General features: G+C 55.0%; 3 protein-coding genes across 6 annotated transcripts in view; 1 reads left to right on the top strand and 2 right to left on the bottom strand.

The window, feature by feature from the left end:
* The window catches only part of SSBP4 (single stranded DNA binding protein 4), an 8794-nt gene extending 8777 nt beyond the window's left edge, over positions 1 to 17 (top strand). The window contains 1 exon segment of the mRNA XM_032441056.1: positions 8 to 17. Coding sequence (XP_032296947.1) covers positions 8 to 17 — 10 coding nt within the window.
* A 149-nt stretch (positions 18 to 166) lies between these two features.
* ISYNA1 (inositol-3-phosphate synthase 1) lies at positions 167 to 4203 on the bottom strand. Of its 4 annotated transcripts, none has more exons than XM_015886568.2 (11): positions 4084 to 4203; positions 3414 to 3535; positions 3142 to 3303; positions 2923 to 3052; positions 2662 to 2855; positions 2426 to 2575; positions 2142 to 2357; positions 1481 to 1645; positions 1294 to 1407; positions 990 to 1207; positions 167 to 739 (listed from the first exon to the last, which is right to left on the bottom strand). In XM_015886568.2, the coding sequence occupies exons 2-11, from the start codon at positions 3525 to 3527 to the stop codon at positions 544 to 546; spliced, it is 1659 nt and encodes a 552-aa protein (XP_015742054.1). In that variant the 5' UTR covers positions 3528 to 3535; positions 4084 to 4203; the 3' UTR covers positions 167 to 543. The 4 variants fall into 4 exon arrangements, with proteins under 4 accessions (XP_015742054.1, XP_015742053.1, XP_015742055.1 ...); XM_015886567.2 differs by having other exon boundaries at positions 3414 to 3538; positions 4084 to 4182; XM_015886569.2 differs by lacking the exon at positions 4084 to 4203 and adding an exon at positions 3807 to 3951 and having other exon boundaries at positions 3414 to 3538.
* Positions 4204 to 8494: 4291 nt separating this feature from the next.
* The window catches only part of ELL (elongation factor for RNA polymerase II), a 29893-nt gene continuing 16730 nt past the window's right edge, over positions 8495 to 21657 (bottom strand). Inside the window, exons 5-12 of the mRNA XM_015886572.2 lie at positions 19703 to 19956; positions 17008 to 17132; positions 14998 to 15094; positions 12223 to 12718; positions 11248 to 11314; positions 10306 to 10477; positions 9585 to 9629; positions 8495 to 9238 (exon numbers count right to left, since the gene is read on the bottom strand). Coding sequence (XP_015742058.1) covers positions 9134 to 9238; positions 9585 to 9629; positions 10306 to 10477; positions 11248 to 11314; positions 12223 to 12718; positions 14998 to 15094; positions 17008 to 17132; positions 19703 to 19956 — 1361 coding nt within the window. The 3' untranslated portion in view covers positions 8495 to 9133. The remainder of the gene's footprint in view (positions 9239 to 9584; positions 9630 to 10305; positions 10478 to 11247; positions 11315 to 12222; positions 12719 to 14997; positions 15095 to 17007; positions 17133 to 19702; positions 19957 to 21657) is intronic.

The raw sequence follows: 21657 nt of genomic DNA, 5'->3' as shown, positions 1-21657 counted from the left end.
CCTTTAGTTCTATGTAGGGGGAGCCCCCCCCCATTTCTTAGCCCTGAGTCTTTACAGCAAGCGTTGCTTATGGGAACGAAAAGGGGAGGGGGGGGGGAAGGAAAAGAGGCAATGAGGTTTTTTTTCTCCCCCCCTCCCCAAAAAAAAAGAGAAAATGACCAAAAAAAAAGCAGGAAAATAATAATAATAATAGGAAAAAAAAAAGAGCAAAACGAGTGACCCCACATCAATAAATGGAAGCTGGATTTTTTCAGAAGGCACCGTTTGGTTCCATGGGGGGGGTCAATGGGGGGGGGGGGGGGAAGGGGGTTGATGTGTGTGTTGGGGGGTTGGGGGGGGGGTGATGTGGGTGGGGGGGTTTATTGTGGTTCAATGCTTCACAGTGTCACTTTGGTGGGGGCCCACATTGCACCCCCCCCCCAGATAGAAAAAGAGGGGGGGGGAAGAGTGGGGAGACCCCCACCCCGCCCTCCCCATACAGCAGAGACCCCCACCCCACTGGTTGTGGTGGGAGGGGGGGGTGCATATCCATGGGGGTGGGTGTTATTCAGCCCCATCGATGTGGAGGGGGGGGCGGGGGGTCCCGGGGTGCCCGTTGAGTTGGGTTGGGGGTGTCGCCTTCTTGGGGGTGATGGGGCAGGCGGCCCCCGCGGGGCAGCAGCGTTTGGGGCCGAGCGGCGGCCGCTGCATCTTGTGCTCCAGCAGCATGTGGTTCTGGGGGGGCAGCCCCAGGCAGGCCCTAAAAGGGGGGAGAGGGAGGTGGGGTTGGCTGGGGGGGGGCACAGGTACCCCCTGATATGGGGCGAGAAGCTGAACCCTGTAGGATTGAGCCCCCCCCATACACCAGACCCCAAATGTTGGCTGATGTGGCACCTCTGCACTGGGAATAGGGACCCCCATATCCCACCATGGGCATCACTATGGGTCACTGTGCCCCCCCCTCACCCCATAGGCAGCACTGCCTCCCTTTCCCCCCCACTATTGGGTACCTCAGGATGTTCTCAATGCAGCTGCGCTGACGGAAGAGCGCGTTGACCACGGGGGTCCCTGGGGGGACCAGGGGGGCTTTGCAAAGGAAGGCGACGATGGAGAGGACGCTGTGGAAGCTCTGGAACTCGGGGTCGCTGTCGGTGCAGAACGTGATGCGTTGGCACAGCTCGGTCAGGATGGCCAGGTCCAGGATGATGGGGCTGGCCAGCAACGAGTCCTGCAGGCAGAGAAATAGGGGGGGGTCCCATTGAGCTCAGCGTAAGGTGAACCCCTTACCCCCCCATCGGCCCCACAGCCCCTCACCTCGCATGTATTGTGGATGACGATGGTGTTGGTGCCTCCCATCATGATCTCAGAGGTGTATTCATCCAGGGCTCGCTTGCTGTCCCCCACGTAGGGCACGTATTTGATCACCACCTGCACAGGGACCCCCGTCAGCACCCACCCCCCCCATTACAGACCCCTCACCCCACACCCAGAGCCCACTCACGCAGTGGTCGGGTTTGTCCTGTGGGCCATATAACACTGGGTTGGCCTGTACGGTGTCATCCACCACATTGCTCTTGGAGATCTCCTTGGAGCGGAATTGCTGCGGCGCTGAGAGGTTCTTCCCATCGTTATTGCCCAGGTGGTTGTAGCTGACGATGGACCTGATCTGTGGGGCAGGGGGGGCACAGAGGGAGCCATGGGAGGGAGCCAAAGAGTGATTGAATTGCGAGACAATCAGTGGTGGACAGGTCAACCCAGCTCCATGCCATCCCAAAGACAACAGGTCAACCCAGCTCCATACCATCCCAAAGACAACAGGTCAACCCAGCTCCATACCATCCCAAAGACAACAGGTCAACCCAGCTCCATACCATCCCAAAGACAACAGGTCAACCCAGCTCCATACCATCCCAAAGACAACAGGTCAACCCAGCTCCATACCATCCCAAAGACAACAGGTCAACCCAGCTCCATACCATCCCAAAGACAACAGGTCAACCCAGCTCCATACCATCCCAAAGACAACAGGTCAACCCAGCTCCATACCATCCCAAAGACAACAGGTCAACCCAGCTCCATACCATCCCAAAGACAACAGGTCAACCCAGCTCCATGCCCATCCCAAAGACAATAGGTCAACCCAGCTCCATGCCCCAACCCACCTTCAGCCCAGCTCCCACCAGGAAATCCACCAGCACCGACTTCAGCTTGGTCTGCCCCGATTTGAAGTCATCCCCACAGATGAAGACACGGCGTTGAGCTGCCAACTCTATGGCACCCGGCACGAAGGTGTTCTGGGGTGACCCATTGATGTAGGCACAGCCCTCCAGGATGCTGGCCACGGCGAACAGCGTGGATGGCGACACCTCCAGGCCTCTCTATGGGGACACCGTGGGGCTCAGCACTGCAGCACATCCATGTTATCCCCCCTTTCCCACCCCCTCACCTCGATGGCCCTCAGCAGGTTGTCAGCGGTGTCATTGAGCCCTGGCACCACGTCACAGAAGCGCTCGGTGTTGGCTGTCCAAAGCACGATCACTTTGTCCACCCCACTGCTGGCCTTGAAGTCCCTGATGTCCCTTCGGATCTGCTCCACCTGCAGGGATGGGGATGCAGATGGGTCCCCGTGGTGTCCCCCCACCACCATCCCTGTGTGTCCCCAACCCACCCCATCCCCAGCACCTGCTCAGCCTTGGAGCCCCGCAGCACATTGTCTGCTCTCTCCTCCTGGTTGGCAGCGATGAACTCAGGGATGTAGATGGATGCTCGGGGTTTCATCTGCTCCATATGAGGCCACAGCTGCTCCTGCAGCGCCCAGTCCAGCACCTCAGCACGTCTCATGGCCTCGGCCAGGTTCAGAGAGGAGATGTCCCACCCTGCAGGATGGGGTCACACTCAAAGCACAGCCCCCACCACCCCCAACCCATCCCAGCCCCCTCCTACCATCAAACACGATGTCGTTGGGGTGCACCATGGGCAGCAGGTCCCGGAATGGCACATAGACATCACCAGCAGGACCAGCTCCCAGGCACACAGTGGAGGCCTGCAGCAGCGAGCCGTAGTAGTTGGCTTTCTAGAGGTGGGGGGCAGAACGTGAGGGCCCAACATCCCCCAACACCCCCCATAAAACGAAGGGACCCCGTCTCCTCCCCGCACACCCACCTTGCGGCCGCTCTTGGTCATCCAGCTCAGCCCCATACGATTGGCCAACACGGCCGCGGTCACCGTGGTGCCGTTGTTGCCCCCCCATCCCACCAGCATCAGCCCCAGGCGGGGAACGTGCCGCGAAGTGCGGAAGGTGAAACGCGTGGAGCAGGGTCGGACCTGCGGCACAGGATGGGGGGGGTCGGGATAAGGGTCGGGATGGGGGTCGGGATGGGTCGGGATGGGGGCAGCTCGACGACGCCACCTGTGGGTGCCCCCCCGTCCCCTACCTTGGTGACGCCGCCCTCCCTGCAGACGTGCGCGGTGCTGTAGGTGTATTGCGCCTCGATGAAGTCTTTGCTGTACGCGACGTCGGGGCTCTCCACCACGAAGGGCTCTGCCATTGTTCCCGCTGCTGGGATGGAAGGAAACGGGGACCCCCCCCCCACATACACACACAACTAATCGCAGGGACACGGCGACGAACGACGGGTCCGACCCCGACCCCGGGACTATCGGTACGCGGGGGGGGGGGGGGGCGATGTACGCGGGTGGCAGCGGGGGACGGCACCGGTAGAGAAGGGACGCGGATTGTGGGGCCGACCCCACGGAGGGTGACGGACGGACGGACGGACGGACGGACCCGCGGACCCCCCCCGCCTCTCCCCTCCCCCGTCGCTCACCTGGAGCCGGGCGGCTGCCGGCGCTGCCCCGCGGGGATGTGAAGGCGGCCGGGGCTCCCCCTCCGCTCCCGCCCTTAAGCGGCTCCCAGCGCCCGCCCCCCCTGGCCCCGCCCAGCCCAAAACTTTCCATCGGCTCCGGATCCCCCCCCCCGCAGCCCCCGCCCCGCGCCCGCACGTGCCCCGGTACCGGGGGGTTCGGGAGGGGACACCGAACGCGACCCCAGACGGGGTCAGCGCCGTCCCGGTGCGTTCCCTCCCTCCCGTCCCGGGCTCTCACCGGCGCTCGGAGCGGACGGGCCGGGTCGGGCCGCCTCCAGGAGGGGAAAGTGGCCGCTGACCCGGGAAGGGGAAGTGGCACCGGGGCCGGGGGGTCCCGCCGCTGCCTTCCGCCCATTCACTGCCCCGCGCCGGCGGCTTCCGGAGCTGCGGGGGGGCCCGGCGCCTTCCCACGGTGCCGCTCCCACGGTGCCACCGCACCCGGGCACCGCGAACCGGAGCCGCCCCCATGAGCCGCCCCCCCCCCCTGTTTCATCCCCACCGCAGCCCCCCGGCTCGGCCATCCCAGCACCCAGCGGGGACACCCCGACGGGCGGGCGGTGGGACGGCGACAAGGTCCCGGTTCCCGTTTCAATGGGAAGAATCCGCTTCAAAGCATCCCCCGGAGCTGAGCGACGCCCCGAACCCCCCCCACACACACCACCACCCCATTCACCCCCTCCGGCGCTCCGTCCTCCCCCACCCACCCTCATTCCCCGCGAGGCGTGAGGACAAATCGGCCACCGCCCACCCCGCGAGTGGGGATGGGACCACCGGGAACAGCGGGCACAGCGAGCGGGGAGCGACGGGGCTGCGGGACGTGGTGGTGGGGATGATGATGATGATGATGATGATGATGATGATGATGATGGTGGTGATGGAGAGGGGGGACACACGGCCAAGACAGGGGGACACCTCCGGGATGGGGGGATGCGGGCGGCCCCGTTCAGACCCCGGGCGCTGGAGGAACAATGATCCCTCAGAGGACAAAACGAACCCCGCGATGGAATTCCAGCGCCTCAGCAAATTATTGAAACAAAAATAACATTTCTTTGTACAATAATCCATCGGGCGGGGAGGGTCCGGGCAGCGCTGCCAGGGGCCGAGAACTGGTATTTTTCCACTGCTTTCCTCCTCTTTTTTTGTTTGCCCCCCTCCCACAACTCCCACCATTGTTCCTTCCCACCCCTCCCACGCGGCGCTGTTCCCTCGCACCGTGGGCTCCGTGCCCAACGCCTCCGCTCGAGGCTCGGGGCTGGCGGGGACCCAACGCTGCGCAGCCATGGAGACCGGCACGGCCCCGCAGTAACGGCACCGCGACCCCCGTCCCACGACCCCCCCCCACCACAACGAGAGGGCTGCGGCCCCGCTGTGTGCCCGCTCACGGTCCTTCCCGTCGGGTTTTGTTCCCTCTGTATGCGATGCCCCCCCCCGTCCCTTCGTTGTGACCTTCCAGGACCTGCGCACCTGATGGACGCGTGCAAAGGGACGGACGGACGGACAGAGCGACACCGGGGTCGGGGTGGGGGTCGGGGTGGGGCCGTTATCTTAATGAATTTCCTTCTGCCGCCCGGTAAATCACTCAGCCCCACGGACGGGGCGGCCCGCAGCGCTGTGCCCGCACCGGGCTCTACCCGGTACCGGGATGACGGTGACCGCAGCGCATCACGGCGGCACCGCGGGGGGCTCCGCGAGTCCCGACAACCGCAGCCGCCCACCGACGGGCGCACAGAGCGGGGGAAGCTGCCGCCGTCCGCCCGGCGCTGGCACGGAGGGAGCGCAGTAAATTTCCACTCGCGGTTCATTAGCGCTCGGCCTGACCCCGGCTGCGGCTCCCGGGGGTGCGGAGGAGGCGCCCGGGGACACCGGGATGGAACGGAACCCCGCGATCGTTGCCGGGATCCCCGCACGTGGCCGGGCCCGGCGGTGTCCACGGGTGATGGATGGGAACGAAGCGACCGGGGGGGGCTGCGAGGGCGGCTCTGCCCCCACCTGGAGCCGCTGTGATGGGGTGGGGGCACCCACCGCTCGGCTCCTCCCCCCCCCTAAAGGAGGAGATGCCATCACGGCCCATCTCCCCCTTCCAGGTTCTCCCCTCGTTCCGCAATGAAAGATGGGCCCTCATTGTTCGCTCGTTTCCCAATACAGTGAATTTATTATAATGTTGCAAAATCAGCATTCAGCTTTTTTTTGTGTGTGTGTGTGTGTGTTCGTTTCTTTTAGTGTACAAAAAAAAAAAGGACACCAGAGCTCTTAAGAAAAAAGATTAGGAAAGCTGAAGATTCCGCCGCCTTTCAATGGGAACGTTTGGCAAAGTGAAAAGCTCTTCATTGTAAACTCCAACTCCATGGCTCAATAGAGGTTTATCCACAGTACGATATGACAAAGTAAAACACGGTATCAATAAGTTAAAAGATCAGACTTTCAATCACCTCAACTGGGTTTCGAGTCACCCAAAGTAGCGCAGGGTTCGGCCTCGGTTGAATTTCCTCATCTCTAAAAGGGAGGAGAAGAGAAATAAAGGCAGATCCGACGACGGCCCTTCGACGCGGTCCCAAAGTGAAGCAGAGAAGTCGTTGGCTGCTCATCGGGGCTCACAGGTTTTTTTTTGGGATGTTCATTAAATATTCCATTTGTTTTTCAAGGAGTTCCAGAATATACACGGCAATGTACACAATAGGGCTTCGTATACAACTCTGTTTGCAAAAATAGCTCATAGCAGACGTATAAAGATCAGGGATCCAGCTCTAAATCACCCCCCCCCCCAATACGACCCCCAGGAGCCAAAAAAATACCCCAAACAAAACCCAACCACCCCCATTGCAAGTGTGAGGGATCAGAAGTGTTGCCATGGAGGATCGGGGCCCGGCGCTGTGATGGTGCTGAGTGGGTCGGTGCTGGGTTGGTTCTGTTGATGTTGGGTTGGTTCTGGTGCTGGGTTGGTTGGTTGGTGCTGGGTTGGTTGGTGCTGGGTTGGTTCTGTTGGTGCTGTGTGGGTTGGTTGGTGCTGGGTTGGTTCTGTTGATGTTGGGTTGGTTGGTTGGTGCAGTGTTGGTTCTGTTGGTGCTGCATTGGTTGGTTGGTGCTGGGTTGGTTCTGTTGGTGCTGCATTGGTTGGTTGGTGCTGGGTTGGTTCTGTTGGTGCTGCATTGGTTGGTGCTGTGTGGGTTGGTTGGTGCTGGGTTGGTTCTGTTGATGTTGGGTTGGTTCTGTTGATGTTGGGTTGGTTCTGTTGGTGCTGCGTTGGTTGGTGCTGTGTGGGTTGGTTGGTGCTGGGTTGGTTCTGTTGGTGCTGAGTGGGTTGGTTGGTTCTGTGCTGGTTGGTTGGTGCTGTGTGGGTTCTGATGGTGCTCAGTTGATTCTGTTGATGCTGTGTTGGTTCTGTTGGTGCTGAGTGGGTTTTTTGGTGTTGTGTTGGTTGGTTGGTGCTGTGTGGGTTGGTTGGTGCTGGGTTGGTTCTGATGGTGCTCAGTTGGTTCTGTTGATGCAGTGTTGGTTCTGTTGGTGCTGCATTGGTTGGTGTGTGGGTTGGTTGGTGCTGGGTTGGTTCTGTTGATGCTGGGTTGGTTGGTCGGTGCAGTGTGGGTTCTAATGGTGCTGAGTTGGTTCTGTTGATGCTGGGTTGGCTGGTTGGTGCTGGGTTGGTTCTGTTGGTGCTTCATTGGTTGGTGCTGTGTGGGTTGGTTGGTGCTGGGTTGGTTCTGTTGGTGCTGTGTGGGTTCTGTTGGTGCTGAGTTGGTTCTGTTGGTGCTGTGTGGGTTCTGATGGTGCTGAGTTGGTTCTGTTGGTGCTTGGTTGGTTCTGTTGGTGCTCTGTTGGTTGGTGCTGTGCTGGTTCTGTTGATTCTGTGTGGGTTCTGTCAGTGCTGAGTGGGTTGGTTGGTACTTGGTTGGTTCTGGGTTCTGTTGGTGCTGTGTTGGTTGGTTGGTGCTGTGTGGGTTCTGATGGTGCTCCATTGGATGGTGCTGTGTTGGTTGGTTCTGTTGGTGCCGTGTGGGTTGGTTGGTACTTGGTTGGTTCTGGGTTCTGTTGGTGCTGTGTTGGTTGGTTGGTGCTGTGTGGGTTCTGTTGCATCCAACCAGAATGAGACTGTTTCCATTGGGTTTCATACAGCTGGTGGACCCTTGTGGTAGTTGAGGAAGGGAAGGGGGGGGGAGGTGTGAAAATAGGAAGAATTCCTAATTCCTCTGCTCAGGAAAAGCAGAGCTTCCCTCCTTTGCTCCCCACGGGCTGAAGGCGCTGTGGGACGGGGCAGAAAGGAACGGCGGCATTCAAAGGGCACCTTTGTGCTTTTTGGCATCTTCCTGGCGCCGGGCCGTGCTCCGCAATGTTCCCTTCCAGTCCAAAAAGGGGGTGGAGGGGGGGAAAGAAAGAAAGGAAGAAAAAAAAAACAGAGAAAAGAAAAGGCTGGGGGAGGAGCCAGGATGGAGCCGCCCCACTGGGAAAGAGCTGCCCCACGGCTCCCACGCTGTGGGTCAGCCCCATCAGCTCCTGTAATACTGCGCCTAGGAGAGGGGGAAGGCCCCGAAATGCTTGGCCTAAATGGAGATGGGAGGCCGGGTTGTACAAAGAGATGGTTGGGGTGAGATGGGGAGGCAGGGGGGTTGCCTTTTTTTTTTTTGCCTTTTCCTTCTTTTTTTTGTGGTTTTTTTTTCTTCTTTTTTTTTAATCATTGTTTGTTTTCAATACAAAAATAGAGCTCGGTCTCCTCAGCGAGGCAGAAAATGGGCCGCCCTCGGTATAAAACTACAAAAGTCAAAGGCGGGCGTTGAGACGCACTGGGATGCAGTGCCATGGCTGTGGGGGGACACAGAGCCCCATCCATCCCCACTCAGCCACTGCAATGGGAGCACAGAGCAGGGGCAGCTCCAGCTGCCCACAGCTCACATAGGAACAGTCGCAGGTGCCACAAGGGACCCAAGCAGCCATTCCAGCTCCTCAGTGTCACAAGGGCTGTTGTAACCCAGCACTGTGGGGCCAGGGGGGTGATTCTACTTCATGCCAAACTTTAATCCATGAAAACTACTGATTTTTTAACCTTTGGGAACTTCGGTGGCTTTAGGTAAATTTATTTCCCTTAAGTGTCTTGAAATAAAAGCAGGGTTTCATTGGTTGCATTCGGGCGTTCAGAGAGGCCAATAAGCAGAGCGGGCTGTTGGCCCCCATCAGCAATCCCCAACTTCTTCAGCCATGAAGAATTGATGCTCATCTCTGAACGGGACCGAGTTGTACAAAGGGATGTTGGTGCCCATCACAGCCCCGGGTCCCCCCCGCGCTGCGCGTCCCACCGCTCAGAACTGCTGCTGGTCGTACTCTGCTATCAGTTTTTTGATGTGGGCCAGTTTGTTGTGGAGGTATTCGCAGCGGTTCTTCTCTTGGCTGTAGTTGGGGTTGGTCTGTAAAGGAAAAGGAATGAGGGATAGAAAGCAGAGCTGAGTCTGGGCACAGCAGCGTGGCCCCAGACCTGCAGGACCCCATCAGCCCTATGCCATACAAACTGTTCTCTCACTGCTCTGTTTGTGCATCCATTCCTTTGCTCCGTGCTGCTCACAGCTCAATGCTCCCCAACACACACAGAGCAGACACAGCTGCCTGCAAACCCCCCTCTGAGCAACGAAGGGACCATCAGATGTGCTGATACACTTTGGAGGTCAGGTTCTGTGCTTGGCAATGACCTGAGCATCTCAGTCCCTTGAGGCTCCACCCCAGGAGCCTCATTTATGGCCAGAAATTGGCACTCACCTTTTTAATCTTCCGATATTCCTGTAAAATTTGATCGTGGATGGTCTGAAAAGGAAAAGGGAACGGATCGGTTTCTAACCAACCAGCATCTCTGCCACCCAAAGCAGCAGCTGAGCAACACACGTAGCACTGAGCAAGATCTGCTCCCCCCCATGCTGCCCCACTCCCACCAGTGGCAGCACACCCCAGCACTGCCCCACTGCAGCCCCCAGCCATGAAATCCCAGAGCACAGACTTTTCTTCTGCAGCTCAGACCCATTTTTTTCCCCTGAGATACAAATAAAACACTTTGGTGAGAAACTGGAAGGTTTCTCAAAGAGCTGAAGGATGTTGGAGGGAGCGCTGAGCACAACAGGCTCTGTAAAATCTGCTCCTTGCACTTATTTCCTCAAGATAACAGTTACAGGAGCTGAATAACACCACGTTATTAAGACTGAAGATGGGAGAGAAGCAGCTGACTGCGCCCTGCTCCCCTCCCAGCCACAGTGTGCTCCCATCTGCGCACGCTGGGGTTTTCTGGCTGGGATAAACTCATTGCTTCCAGCAGCTTTTGGCTGCAGCCACTGATTGTCTCACGGAGGCCTTCCCTTGTCAGCAAGTGCTGTGATGTGAGCCCAGCTCCATAACGAGAGCACGGAGCTGCCTCAAGAGCAGCCCACAGAGCTGCCCGTCGTGCGCTCGTTCTGCAGCCACATCTCACACCGCCTCAGCTTTGTTCTACCTTGTATTCCTCAGAGCCCTGCAACAGCTGCTTCAGCTTGGAGTCCAGCTGTGTGAATCGCCGTGTTATCCTCTCTATCCGGGCGTGCAGGTCTCTGTACTCGTTGTATTCTGCGTTGAAGTCGTTCTTGTAACTCTGACGCTGCTCCGAGGAGGAAATGGCTGCGTATTTTCTAAGGGGAGAATCATTTTGTTCATCAGTTTACACGTCTTCCCATCCAGACAGAGCGAGCAATGAGCTGCCAAAGCACGATGACAAGTTGGAAACCAATGCGGCTCTTAGTGCTACAGTAGCACAGAGAAAAGGGCCAGGACTGCTGCCCTGACCTCAATGTGAAATGAGACATTCCTTACCAGTGTGAGGCAGGATACAACGTGTAGGTACTGCCTGGGAGCAGGGAGGGTGTGGGAGGACACTCAGATAGCACTGCCACAGCGCTTCGAATTCCTGCTGTCCCACAGAACATGGAGTTCTGTGTCTGTGCCAGACCTTGGAACAGCAGGAGCACGAAGCTTCCAGCGCTCAGAGGCTCGAAAGGAGCACAAGAGCCATTCAGCTATCGCTGCAAAACACTCTCAGCATGATTACGTGGCAAGTGGAGGACAAGAAACCTCACTGAACAAACTGAATGCACCTCCACCACCTTCTGAAGGTACCCAGCGTGACCTGGACACAGCACAGGAGCTCACGTCTAACAGCTGCACCCTTGAGGTACACTGAAAAGAGCCAATTAATGGTGGTCCTTTCATGCCTTAATGATGATTCTAAACCTGACCTCCTGCAGCAAATCCTCTGTGATGGAAGAACCCAACAGCACCAAAGGGTTTCTGGCTTCTTCTTAATCCCACTCACAAAGTCCTACCAAGCAACATCCGAGCCCAACATAAATCACACTGTGACTTTCAGCTCCCAGTGTGATCCCAAAACCATAAAGCAACTTACAATAAATAATCAGGCATGTCCGAAGTTGATGTTGGTACACTGGAGTTATTGCATGTCCCATTTAAACCTGAAAAAGAAACAGAAGACACAAGAGCTTCCTTAGAGGCTTCCTGCAACTTTAAGCCTCTGTGCAATTAAACTGTGAACTCCTGAACCTGTCTGCAATGTGCAGATGTTGGTTTCTAAAGGATTTCTGCTTTTGCCTTCAGTTGAGGACAAGGTGCTGCCACCAACAGCAGCATCAGAACCAGCAGCAGCACAGCCTCAGCTAAGCAGAGAAACCCCCAGGGCTTGGAAGGAATGCAGGAAGATGCAGAATGTGAGTGAGGAAGATGGTGGTGGTGAAGGAAGGTTTGCTTTGCCCGTGAGTGCCACCTACTGTTGCAGATAGGACCCTGAAGGTCCCTGCACTGCCCCAAACAATGGGAACCTGCTGGAACTGAGCATGGAAAGTCATCAGAAAGGACCTGGAGCTTGGATGGAAAACACTTCCATCGCATCCCACACTGTTCCTTATTCCTCAGGGCAGTGGGGGACAGCAAGAAGGCTTCCAGCCCAGCTGCAGCTCTCTAACAGCACTAACCACCTTCTGCATTCCATCTGGTGCCTAACATCTCATGGCAGAGTTACAAACCAACACAGCAATCATCACAACACCACACACAAGTATGTAATCAAGCAGCATCACGTTTCCAGCAGGTCTCAGTGCCTGCTTTTCATGCACTAATAAAGCTTTCCACTTAGCAAAGAGATACACAACCCAGTCTGAGGTGGGTCCAGGCAGTGCCAGAGGCTGAACATGAAAGACCTGAGAGCCTCTTTGGAGAGGAACAGCGATGCTGATTTGCAGGTAGGGCCACTGATGACACTCCATTAACCCCGTGGTGCCCGCATGTGAAGTGACACAGCAACCTCTTTCCCCAATGGATTTGGGGCAGAAATGACAGCCAGCACAAAGGGCAGCTGGGCACGTACCTGGCGCATCCTGCGGAACACTAACTAATTCAGCATTTTTTATTACTTCACAGTCCTGCTTCTCCTCTTTGCATTTCTCTTCGCTTTTCTTCTCCTTCCTCTCTTTCTCTTTGTCTTTGTGCTTTTTGGATTTTTTCTTGCTTTTTACGTATGAGCTGCAATTGTGTTTGCTCGTCTGTGCACAGTCTGTGGGCGCGGGGAGGCTCAGCCTGTCGGCCGGCTCCGTGCCCTCGCAGTCTCTGCCGTTGTGGCTCAGGTCGTTGCTGACATCAGCCAGAGGGTCGTGGGGCCGGGGCAGCTCCGGGAGGCTGGAGCTGGAGCTCACCGACTCCGGCAGCGCCGGTGGCAGCGCAGCAGAGGGGACGGGGATGGGGACGTCCTTCCCGTTGGTGTTCAGCTTCCCGTTGAAGGTGGGTTGAGTGCGATGAGCCAGATGTGAGATCCGGGGCTTCTTGTTGGCCAAAGGATCGATGAACTCCAGCGGTTGGGAGCGTTTCTAAGGAGGAAAAAAGAGAAGGAAATCTGAGTGCTGGCAGAGCTCGGGCTGCGGCGCTGTGACCGCTAGGTGGGGGTGCAGGGCTGCAGAACCGGGGCTGCTGCAGGAGAACAGGCAGCAGGCACTGCACACAGCATTGCATGCAGCCCCAGCACTGCAAACAACCCCCCCAGCACCACACACAGCCCCCATACGCCCTGCAGGGCTCTGGCAGTGTTCTGTTGCTCTGCTGGCAGCCCAGCCTGCACTGTGCCCCCAGAACCCTGCTTGGTGTGCACCATGGGAGGACGCCCTCAGCTCCCAACTACTCCTTCCTCTTCTCAAAGGGCATTTCCCAGAAGATGTGAGGAAGCAGCAGTCACTACAGACTCTCAACCTAAACAGGATGTTGGCAGTGTCTGTACGAGGCAAATCACACAGGCTGACGTGATTCTCTTGCAGACAGGGTCTGAGTGGCACTGTGCAGAGCCAAGGGCCAGGCCTGGTGATGCCTGCAGGTCCTCCCAGCTCAGGACACCCCGTCATTCCAGACCTGAATATCCCTCTACCCACAGAGCACACAGGTTTCCCCTCGCTGCCCAGCACTGCTCAGAGACCATGGAAAGTCCACCTCTGCCCAGCGGAAAGCAAGGGATGGTCTGGACTATTTCTTTTGGCTATTTCATTGCTTTCTTTACTGTCTCAGGCAGGGCTGTTTGCACATGGAAACTCTGCTCCATCCCAGCAGCATGGCCAGACATGCAGCTGCATTGCACCAGAGCAGCCAATTCGCTTCTTTTCCCCCCAGTTATGATTTCTCTTTGCCAGCTGCAGGGTCACAATGACAGCGCTCAGTGACACATCCTGCTGCTGCCCATCAGGATGATTGTGCTGCAGGAGCCCCAGGGGTGGCAGCAGCAGTTGGACCTGCTCAGCAGCATCACTACCTGCCCTGCAGCCCTGCCTCCAGCAGCCATCTACCTCCCAGAGAAGCCTTCCCCTCTGCCCGCAGCTCCCTGTGCAGCAGACAGACCCAACAGCAGCCACCCTCCCCTTACCTTACCCTACAGCCAAAACTACCCAATCCCAGTCCTCTGCTGATTGGGGCCATCAGGAGCGTGTCCCTTCTCTAAATGGAAGCTACAGCTGCCCAACAGCCAGCATCAGAAAGTGACATCTGTGGTCTGCTGCCCAATGGGCCACATGAGAATCACTGCTGGGAACACAACTAATCCGTGCTCAGTTGCCCCTGTTTCATTAAGAATCCTGGACACACACCAGCCAGCCACCCAGAGTTCAAATCAGGTAACCAAGAGCTGAAGATATCCCCCATAAACTTCACTCAAAGCCAGAAGGAAGGTGATCTTTTAACACTCATTTCTGAAGAGTCAGCTTAAAACAAAGCACGAAACCCACCTGGTAAGAGAGCACCAACCCATCCCAAGCCAAGTCGAAGGGGACCATTCTCTGCTCACCAGGAACGTGCCCGCAGCAGAACAAAGTGCATTTGGAATTAGGCACTTGGCAAACAAGCTGCGTAATTCTTGTTCTCAATGGAGAACTGCTCACCTCTCACTGCCAGAAAGCACATAATTTCCTTACCTGCTAATATTCCTTGCCACTAATCCCCAGTGCGTCTGTCCAGACAAGTAAGCATTACACATTCCATTGGCAGTAGGGGAATAAATACTCAACTTGTCTGGGCTGACCCACAGCAGAGAAGGGAAGGCAGCATTTTGCAGCGTGAACGAGAACAGCCGTGCTCAGAGACAGCGAGGCAGACAGTGGGACACACTGCTCAACACACAACCAAGTGCAGCTCCCTCCCAGCTCACGGGTATGGAATCCCAGCTAAAATGTCCTTTCTACAGCTCCGTGCTCTGGCATCTCAGCAGGTCACAGAGCAGACCAACCTGCTCCTGCTCTGTCACGGCAATTAGCTTGCAAAGGTCAAGGTTTTTAATAACTCAGCCCTGTTTGGGAGCTGCTCATTACTGCTTCGTTCCAGTCAATTATTAGCAATGAGTAAAACAGAAGCTCGCATTCTCCCCGGAATTCCAAGAGGGATGGAGGCACTTCGAAAAAATCCAGCCCTTAAACTAAAGCTGAGAGCTCACCGTCAGAGATCTGCAGCCAGGGGAGAAACAGATGCTGAGGAACCCAGAATTAGACTCCAACTTAGGGGGAAAAACCCCCTAGAATGAGCAGCCCGTGGGTGGAGGTGTGCAGGAGTTACAAGCTCAGGGTCTGCAGCAGTGCCCGCTCCTGGCTGTGCTGTGTGCTGGGGTGGCTGTGCCTACCTGTGGAGGAGAGCCAGAGCTGGTGGTGTCCTTCGGAGGACTCAGGGAAGGTGCTTCTCCTTGAAACCCACTGCTGTTCTGGGGCTGACAGAGTTTCCTGAAAAACACAATTTGGGTTGTTCAGATACTGTGTGTGACAGGGCAGAGGGCAGCACTTGGATCTGCCCACAGAGCATAGTGCCCTCCAGTTGCTCTGACTGCTGGGGATGCCCTGACAGCAGCTCCTTTGGGCTTCTGGGTCTTTAAAATGCATTCAAATCTGACCTGCTCAAACCTGAACCTCCAGGTGCCTGCAGCCATAGAATGGCCTGGGTTGGAAGGGACCCCAAGGATCACAAGTTCCAACCCCCCCTGCCTCAGCCAGGTCTGCCAGCCTCCCCTTTTAATACCAGCCCAGGCTGCCCAGGGCCCCATCCAACCTGGCCCTGAACACCTCCAGGTTACGGGGCATCCACAGCCTCTTTGGGCAGCTGTTCCAGCACCTCACCGCTCTACAGTAAAGCAAATGAAAGACAGCTCTGCTGTGATGGCAGAACACCTCACTGCATTGGTGAAAGGGTGGAAAAACGACGTGAGGAGGAGCTGGGTGCAGCTCTCACCATTTCCAGATGCATTCATTACCAGCAGGGCTGGATGCACAGCTCCCTTCTGCCCATGTTTTCCTCCTGCTCGCAGCCCGACGTGTTTTTTCCATCTCACAGCCTCACTACCTGTGCAGGGCTTTGTTTGTACAGCACAGTGCATCCTTTCCAAGGTCTATTTTTAGGCCCTCACATAACAGAACGCCACAATTCCAGACAAAAAGCAGCAAACGCTGCCTTCTACAGGGAGAAATTACCTTTCCTGAGAGCCACACAGACTGCTTGGCAGCTGAGTTTGTCCACTTAATTATAACTCAACACGGACACTATTTACATCAGTTTGATTTCTCTTTAGCATGCCGAAGCACCTTGAGTGCAGGATGGTGTGACAAAGTCTCACCTGCAAGCCAGCTGTGCTTCCAAAGCATGGAAACCACTCAAACAGTGCATGCTCTACTTAATTTATTGCACTTTGGGTTGAAGTTCTGTCACAAAAGCAAGTCAGGCAGAGCATTGATCTGCATGACAAAAGCTAGGTAGGCTCAACACATTAGAAATCCAGGGAGGCATGTATATAAACACAGTGTTGTGCTATGACATAGGAGCTGCAGACCCTTTACCTGCCAGCTTCTGAGCTTGGAGGCTTCACCTGAGGACAAAACCTTTACCAAGTGATGGGACAAAGCCATCACCTGCACCCACCATCAGAGGATGGATTCAGGCAGCTCTTGGTCAGCACAGAGCACACCTGATGGGCAGAAGGACAACCACTCATGTTGTAGGGGATGCTACAAAGTGCTTTGGTGCTTCTGCAGCCACATTTGTGCACGTCTCACTGCAACAACACCTCAGTCCTAAGGGGGATGCAGGCGATGCTAGAAGAATTTCCAACACAGGAAAACAAAGGGAGAAAAACACAGCAAAGCACCCGAAGAACAATACAGAAATCAAGGAGCACTTCTCCAAACAAAGAGCTCAGGGCTGTCCCCAGGAGCAGAGCACAGGGACACAGAGCTCTGCTGGTTCTCTGCAGCCCTGAGCAAACACAGCACAGGAAGTCATGTACCAGGAGATATGGAAAAAGAAAGGAGAGTTTCAATGGAGCTGCCCTGGATGTGCTGGCCTTACTCCAGCATTTTAAGCCACCATTAACCTCTAACAGCAGCAGCTCTTTACCCCATATAGTTTTTTTTCCTGTAGCTTTGAGCATCATGGTTTCAATCACAGCAGCAGGCAGCCTAGGATCTAAAGACTGTGCCAGCTTTTGCTATTCTCAAGCTTAACCAACTTCACCTGGATTACAAACAGATTTACTTCACACGTTAAACAAATCAAATGCTCACAGCTCTACTGAGTCTCCCCAGTTTATAGCTACCAACCTGGCCCAGCATTTTCAAGCTGCAGTTATCAAAGAATAGGGATTAATTACCGGACAAGAATCCTCTTCAGCAGCTGCTGGTCTCCTTCGGAATAGCCAGGCCAGTCCTTTTGCACCTCTTTGTAGACACAGTCTTTCAGTGTGAAAGTGCTGTCCTTGGCACTCAGATTTGCCACCTGCAACAAAAGGAATTGGCATGAAACAGTTAGGATTTCATTTTCTCACTTGCTGGTGCAAAAGAGATGTATTAGATGCAAACATAACTCTCAGCATTTAGGGTAGGAAGGGGCATCAGGACAAGGGGATACTATACTCCCAAAATGTTGTAGATTTTTACTCCAACTCTGCTTTTCTTTTGCCTTATCAGTGCAATGGAATCGACTGAGGAACAAGTTGGACCTAAGCAGATTATTCAGCTTGGATGGGCTGGAACAGTCCTGCATCAGTTGGCAGCAATCCTTGGAAGCCAACCCAGCAGGAAGAGGCAGCTCCCAGCAGCTGAACCAGCACAGGGTGAGGAGAAGAAGGCTGCAGGAGGGACCCCCTCACTGCCATGCCAGCCCAGCAGCAGGCAGAGCTCCTTCTGGAGGGGCAGCACACAGAATCCCCTGCAGGTGGGATGCAACAAGAAGATCACGCTGCAGGTTGGGTCCCCTTATGGAGGAGAACTTTCCTAGGGACTGCTTTAGGGAGAGAACAGCAAAGCCTGTGATATCCAGCTTATAACGTGGGGTTTGACGTAAATCATTGTGCCCAAGTTCTGTGCTGCAACCACAGTGCACTTGCACGAGCAGCACTGTGACACTTGATCCAACCCCATTGTGTTTCCCTTCCCTGCAGAACTGCATGGTGCCTACGTGGATAGGAAACAGCGCTGGAACTGGCAGCATTGTGTTAGAATGGAAACAGCTTGCTGCGAGTTATCCCACTTTCATCAGTCTTTCCACAGCGTGATTGAAAATTTAACCTCTTGTAGCTGGTTGCCTGTCTGAAAAACACGATGACAGCACAAACCAAAGGCTGATTGTGTGCTGATACTGCACCCTGTGAGCCAACCCTTTGGGAGAGACTGCAGAGCACTGAGGCCCCCCATGTGTACAGAAAGGGATGCTGAGCCCAATGGTGGTTGGATCAGATCATCTCAGAGGCCCTTCCCAACCCCATGGGCTCCATGATAGAGCAGAGGGCAGCAGCCCACTTCCCAGCCTTCAGCTCAGCCCAGTGTTGGGAGCTGCTGCAGGACTGCAGCCCTCCAGCCTCACTCAATGGAGGTGCTGGGGAGTTTGTTACCTGCACAGCAATGAGGGAACCTCAAAAAAGCAGGTGGAGGAGTGGGAAGCTTGAATTAAAAAGATGCTGCTAATCTCTCTTTGGAGCCTTCGGGAAGATTTTGACCTAATATTAAAAGCAAAAAGCTGGAAAACCAAATAGAGCCAAGAGCTCCTGATAAGCAGGAAAAGCACAGCTATCACTTCACATGACCAACACTGCTTTCCTCTTCTTCAGCTGTCGGCTTTCCAACACCCCGAGCCAATGGGCAAGAAGGCTGGAGCTGTGTTTTACATTGAGATAGCCCAGCAAACAAGTCCTGTACAGAAAGCAAAGGCAGGCAGTGCTTGCAGGGCTGTCCTGCAGTGGATGCAGCTCTGTGCTGCTCTGCACACAATCAGAGCTGCTGCCTCCCTGTTCTGCTGTGCTGGGCTCTGCAGGCTCCACCCCACGCCTCTCAAAAATAGAAACCTTGCAAAATGAGGCAAAAAGGCCATCAGGAGGAACACGGAGTCCTGCAAGAGATGCGAGAGCACAAGGAAGCCTACACCTAGACGCAGCCAGACTCATAGCTGGGGTACAGCTTCTTGTCTCTTGTTTTTTAGTTGCTCAGTGTCCATTGGTGGCCCCGGCAGTGCTGGGAGGAGGTGAGCCTACAGGCAATGTGTTACAGCAAAGCTAGAAGTGAGCCCCATTGGGGAGACCTGCAGCCACAGCCAGGCTCATCATCACCTGCTGGGGGCTGCTGAGCATCACCAACCAGGAGATGAGAATCACAGACAGTGCCGTTAAATGTGCCCACAGCATTTGGCAGGGCATGCAGAAGCATTGTAGAGCTGCTGAAAAGCAAAGGGTTGTGGGATTCAAACATAGGAGCCACTTCCAGCGACATGCTCTGTGCCCTGGGCAAACCAACCCCTCGTCAGCTGCTGCATCTCAGCTATGGAAAGGAGTAAAAAGAATAAGATCCAACACAGAAGAGGGCAGCTGAAGCATTTACGTAACAGCAGCAGTGTGTCTGGTACTGCCAGAGCAATAAAGGTGTTTACTGCAACCCCTAAAATGGCACCTTCACCATGAGTCAAAGCGTTAAGGACTGATTCAGCCAGGAGACAGCTTTCCCACTTGGCATACAAATAATATGGTTAGCAAGAAGCTGCACGATCCGCACTCCTAACCAGGGGCACTGCTGAGCTGGAAAGGCACAGAGCAATACAAAGCTCAGCATGGAGGGACACATCTTCCTTCACATAAGAAACATTACAGGTATTAACACACACTGCTTTGTGGCTGTGTTAATAAAGATACATGGAGTAGATTTATAGGTTATAACAATTCCCATTGCTCTGAGAGCCCCTGTTAGGAACTCTCCCCACTGCCAACTGAGCACACATTCACACCCATGCAGAATTCACTGCCCTCCTGAGAAGACATTTCTCTTTACCTAAAGAGACTCCTCCTCCATCAGAGTACAAACCTGCTGCAGGAGGTTGTCCAGCAAATCCTTGTCCTGCTGAGAAAGTCCATCCTTCTGCAATCTGAGAATAAGTTCAGGTTTCTTATAAGGCTTTAGTGCCAGTAAGTGCACAACCCTATCTTTGAAGGGTCTCTGAGAAATGGCGCTATTGCCTCTCTTTATTGCACTGGCAAGGTTGACTGGCGTTGGGCGCTTCCTGGAGGGAACAGCATCGGAAGCTCCTGGTGCAGGTTTACGTACCTGAACCTTTTTGCCTAAAATGAGATGAGAACAGTCAAGTGCAGCAGTCACCTTGCAAAGGCCAGAGGTCTGTCAACACAAATACGGAGCTCATCACACGCTCTGAAGCGCCCCGAGATGACAATGAAGGACACACAGCACAGCACACCCCATCAGCTCACCACCACCGAGCGGTGCCCTGTGAGCTGTATGATTTGTAAACAGCAGCACCAGGATCCAGAGACCGGAATAAAGCCCTCTTTGTTTGCCAGCTTTGCATTTATCCCAATTGTGAGTACCCCCGTGGTTAATCCGACCACTTTTTCCTCCCCAGGAGGAGGAAAGTTTGGCATTATTATGTAGAGGAGTCGAAATGTGGAGTGGAAGGAGCAGAGCTGGTCAGTGCGCGGCTCCCTGCTGCTGAGCTCAGCAGAAGCAAGGCTCCAGCAGATGTTTCTGCTTTAGAACAATAGGAACTTTATGGGGCCAGGTCCACCTCCTCTCTGCCACACGGCCACGTGAATGGGGTCTAACGCTGACACATTTCCCTATTCATTAGCGCTGACTGTTCCCATAGAAGAACTGTGCTACACGGCAGCTCAGCTCAGCTCCATCCCAGATGCAGCTCTTGCTTTCTTACAGCATGATACAAGAATTCACTTTTCCCATTCCTATTGAAAAACCAACTGGGATCCTCACAAGTCCCACAGCACTGAGCAGAGCAGGTTGCTCATAGGATGCCACTGCTCCAAACCCACAGCAGGACACAGAGCCAGGCACCAACAGCAGAGAGAGCAAATCAAAACAAATGCATGGGTTCCAAGGTCACCAAAGTGGGGATGCTGGAACAGCAATTCGGTTCAGGAAAGTGACCTTCATTGGGACAAACAACGTCCAGCATTTATCGCAGCCAGTCGGGAGCTTTATCTCAGCGTGGCAATGCTGCACTGCTAGGAAGCAATGTTTTCAACTGAGTCATCTGGAGGTACTGGTGACTGTCTGCACTGTTTGTTTTACTGACATGCAGATTGCATAACCGAGTCCCCATTTCCTGGCTCACTGTTACGCTGATGCAGAGAAGTCCAACCCAGCAGCAGTGGGGCTGTGCTGGTCAGAGGGGGAAGCTCTGCTCCCACGTCAAACATCCCAGCACAGCAGTCAGCGGGGCCTCACCGCCAGCTGTGGGCTATGGGAACGTTTACAAGCTTTCTACAGCTCCCCTCATTCCTGCCAGGTCGTGAACAGCAAAAAACATATTGTGACATCTCCACCTGGGGCTGGAGCCAGCACGGGCAGTGATGGGGGGAGAACAAACTAAGCCAGGCCAGAGCACTGCGTCACGTACAGCACTCGTGTGCGTATGGATACACTGCAGTGCACACTCAGTGCATATAAGCACAGCCCCCTACAGACATCTGCCTACACATATATCCATCCAAGCTCCAGTTCACACCCACACTGCCCTCCTGCTCTTCCTCTTGTCCTGTTCTGATGTTTCAGGTAAGCTGCCCCGCTTCCAAGCTGTCATTTTTTAAGGCAAGTTGGGCTGCATCCCTCTGGGAAGCAATGTGCTCTGAGAATCTTCTGAGCCCAACTTCAGCCACTTACTGTAATGTCCTCGGATGTAAGCTAAACAAAGCAGTCCTCTCGTCTACAGGAAATCAATGCATTTCCTTCCCGATTACTATCTTATTTCTCAGTTTTGAGCACTTGGCGGATAAAACAATGAGTCAGGG

The sequence above is a fragment of the Coturnix japonica genome, chromosome 28, assembly GCF_001577835.2.
Source record: "Coturnix japonica isolate 7356 chromosome 28, Coturnix japonica 2.1, whole genome shotgun sequence".
Classification (NCBI taxonomy): Eukaryota; Metazoa; Chordata; class Aves; order Galliformes; family Phasianidae; genus Coturnix; species Coturnix japonica.
This window is presented reverse-complemented; position numbering and strand designations above follow the sequence as displayed.